General features: G+C 34.9%; 1 protein-coding gene across 1 annotated transcript in view; it reads right to left on the bottom strand.

Moving 5' to 3' along the window:
• Positions 1–1,085, bottom strand: part of LOC107601453 (probable phospholipid-transporting ATPase IA) — a 143,000-nt gene extending 141,915 nt beyond the window's left edge. The window contains exons 1-2 of the mRNA XM_016293637.1: positions 1,043–1,085; positions 38–59 (exon numbers count right to left, since the gene is read on the bottom strand). Of these exons, the coding sequence (XP_016149123.1) occupies positions 38–59; positions 1,043–1,085 (65 nt within the window). The remainder of the gene's footprint in view (positions 1–37; positions 60–1,042) is intronic.
• Between the last annotated feature and the right edge of the window lie 226 nt (positions 1,086–1,311).

Genomic DNA, 1,311 nt, shown 5'->3' on the forward strand with positions numbered 1-1,311 from the left:
GGAATCTTCTTGGTCTGCTAGAGAAGTCTTTTCTGATGTGTCTTCTGTCTTTTCATAACCTAAGACAAGAAAAAAGGGAGAGACAGGGAGGAATAAAGCCAAATGCAATATAAAGCATGCAAAAATGGAGCATTTAAATATTATGAAATATCAGCCTTTGTTTTATAAAAGCAACAGCTACTTATATCACACAGATCAGATCTCCGCCCACTGAAAACAAACCACCTTTAATAAGATTACATTAAAGATCATCTTTAACAATTGTCAGACCCTGAGGAGCTAAAGACTTGACCTATAACCGCTAGAAGCTTTTCTGCAGCATACAGTAGCTTAGAGCTGCTGACATTAAGAGGATTCTAAATCACTCAAATTAAAGGAAAACTATTAAATACATTTACAAATAAGCAATGTATAACTAACTAAATTAAAAATCAATTTTATTCAATAAAAAAACATAAATCTTGTAAATCTAAATGTTAATATATATCCTGTTCCCTAGAGTTCAGATCTCCAGGTAGATTAAGTCATTATTAGGGCTGGTGACAGTCAGTGGAAAAAGAAATGTGAGATATTACAGGCACACTCAGCCCAAGGGAACAGATGAGTGAAAGAAGGGCAGCTCAAACATATTCGCCTGCAGGCATACACACACACACACACACACACACACGCGCTAAGTCTATTACAGACCACACTTTAACTGGCTTAAGATAATACAGTTTGCAACTAATTTAGAGCATGGAAGAAAAAAAGAAAACTTTCGTGGTATCCACACAACTTATAAACCTTATGAACTTTCACCAAATTCTTATTCACATCAAATTAGTCAAAGTTATGAACCTATTAACCGTTATTACGACTGTCCAACAATTTGGAAAATTCTAATAAAAATGGTGGTCAAAATCACAATCCATAAGTTCCATATAAATAAACCGCAATCAATCAAAACCAAAAGTGAAATTTCAAATGAAAAAGACTGCATTGTCATTTATGGGTGAACGATTCCTAAAAAAAACAACAAAAAAAACAAACACCCTTATACCTGCTTGTTTTCTCAGAACAATCTGGGCAAGGTGAGAGTACATCGTGTAAAATCATCATCAGTGAAGTCAGTAAGTCGAAACATATCTTGACAACAGAAACGTTTCACCTAAACAGACTAATTGTTTAAGAAGATTAACAACGTACACCCTTTAAAAGGAGTTTCCCTTTACAGAGCTGGTTTACCTGTTCCACGTATTTGACATTAGCACTAACACAACACGGCTTTCACCTACTGAACATTTCTGTGGCATACTAAACAAAGAGGTC

This window comes from Sinocyclocheilus grahami, unplaced genomic scaffold, assembly GCF_001515645.1.
Source record: "Sinocyclocheilus grahami isolate Dianchi unplaced genomic scaffold, SAMN03320097.WGS_v1.1 scaffold306.1, whole genome shotgun sequence".
Classification (NCBI taxonomy): Eukaryota; Metazoa; Chordata; class Actinopteri; order Cypriniformes; family Cyprinidae; genus Sinocyclocheilus; species Sinocyclocheilus grahami.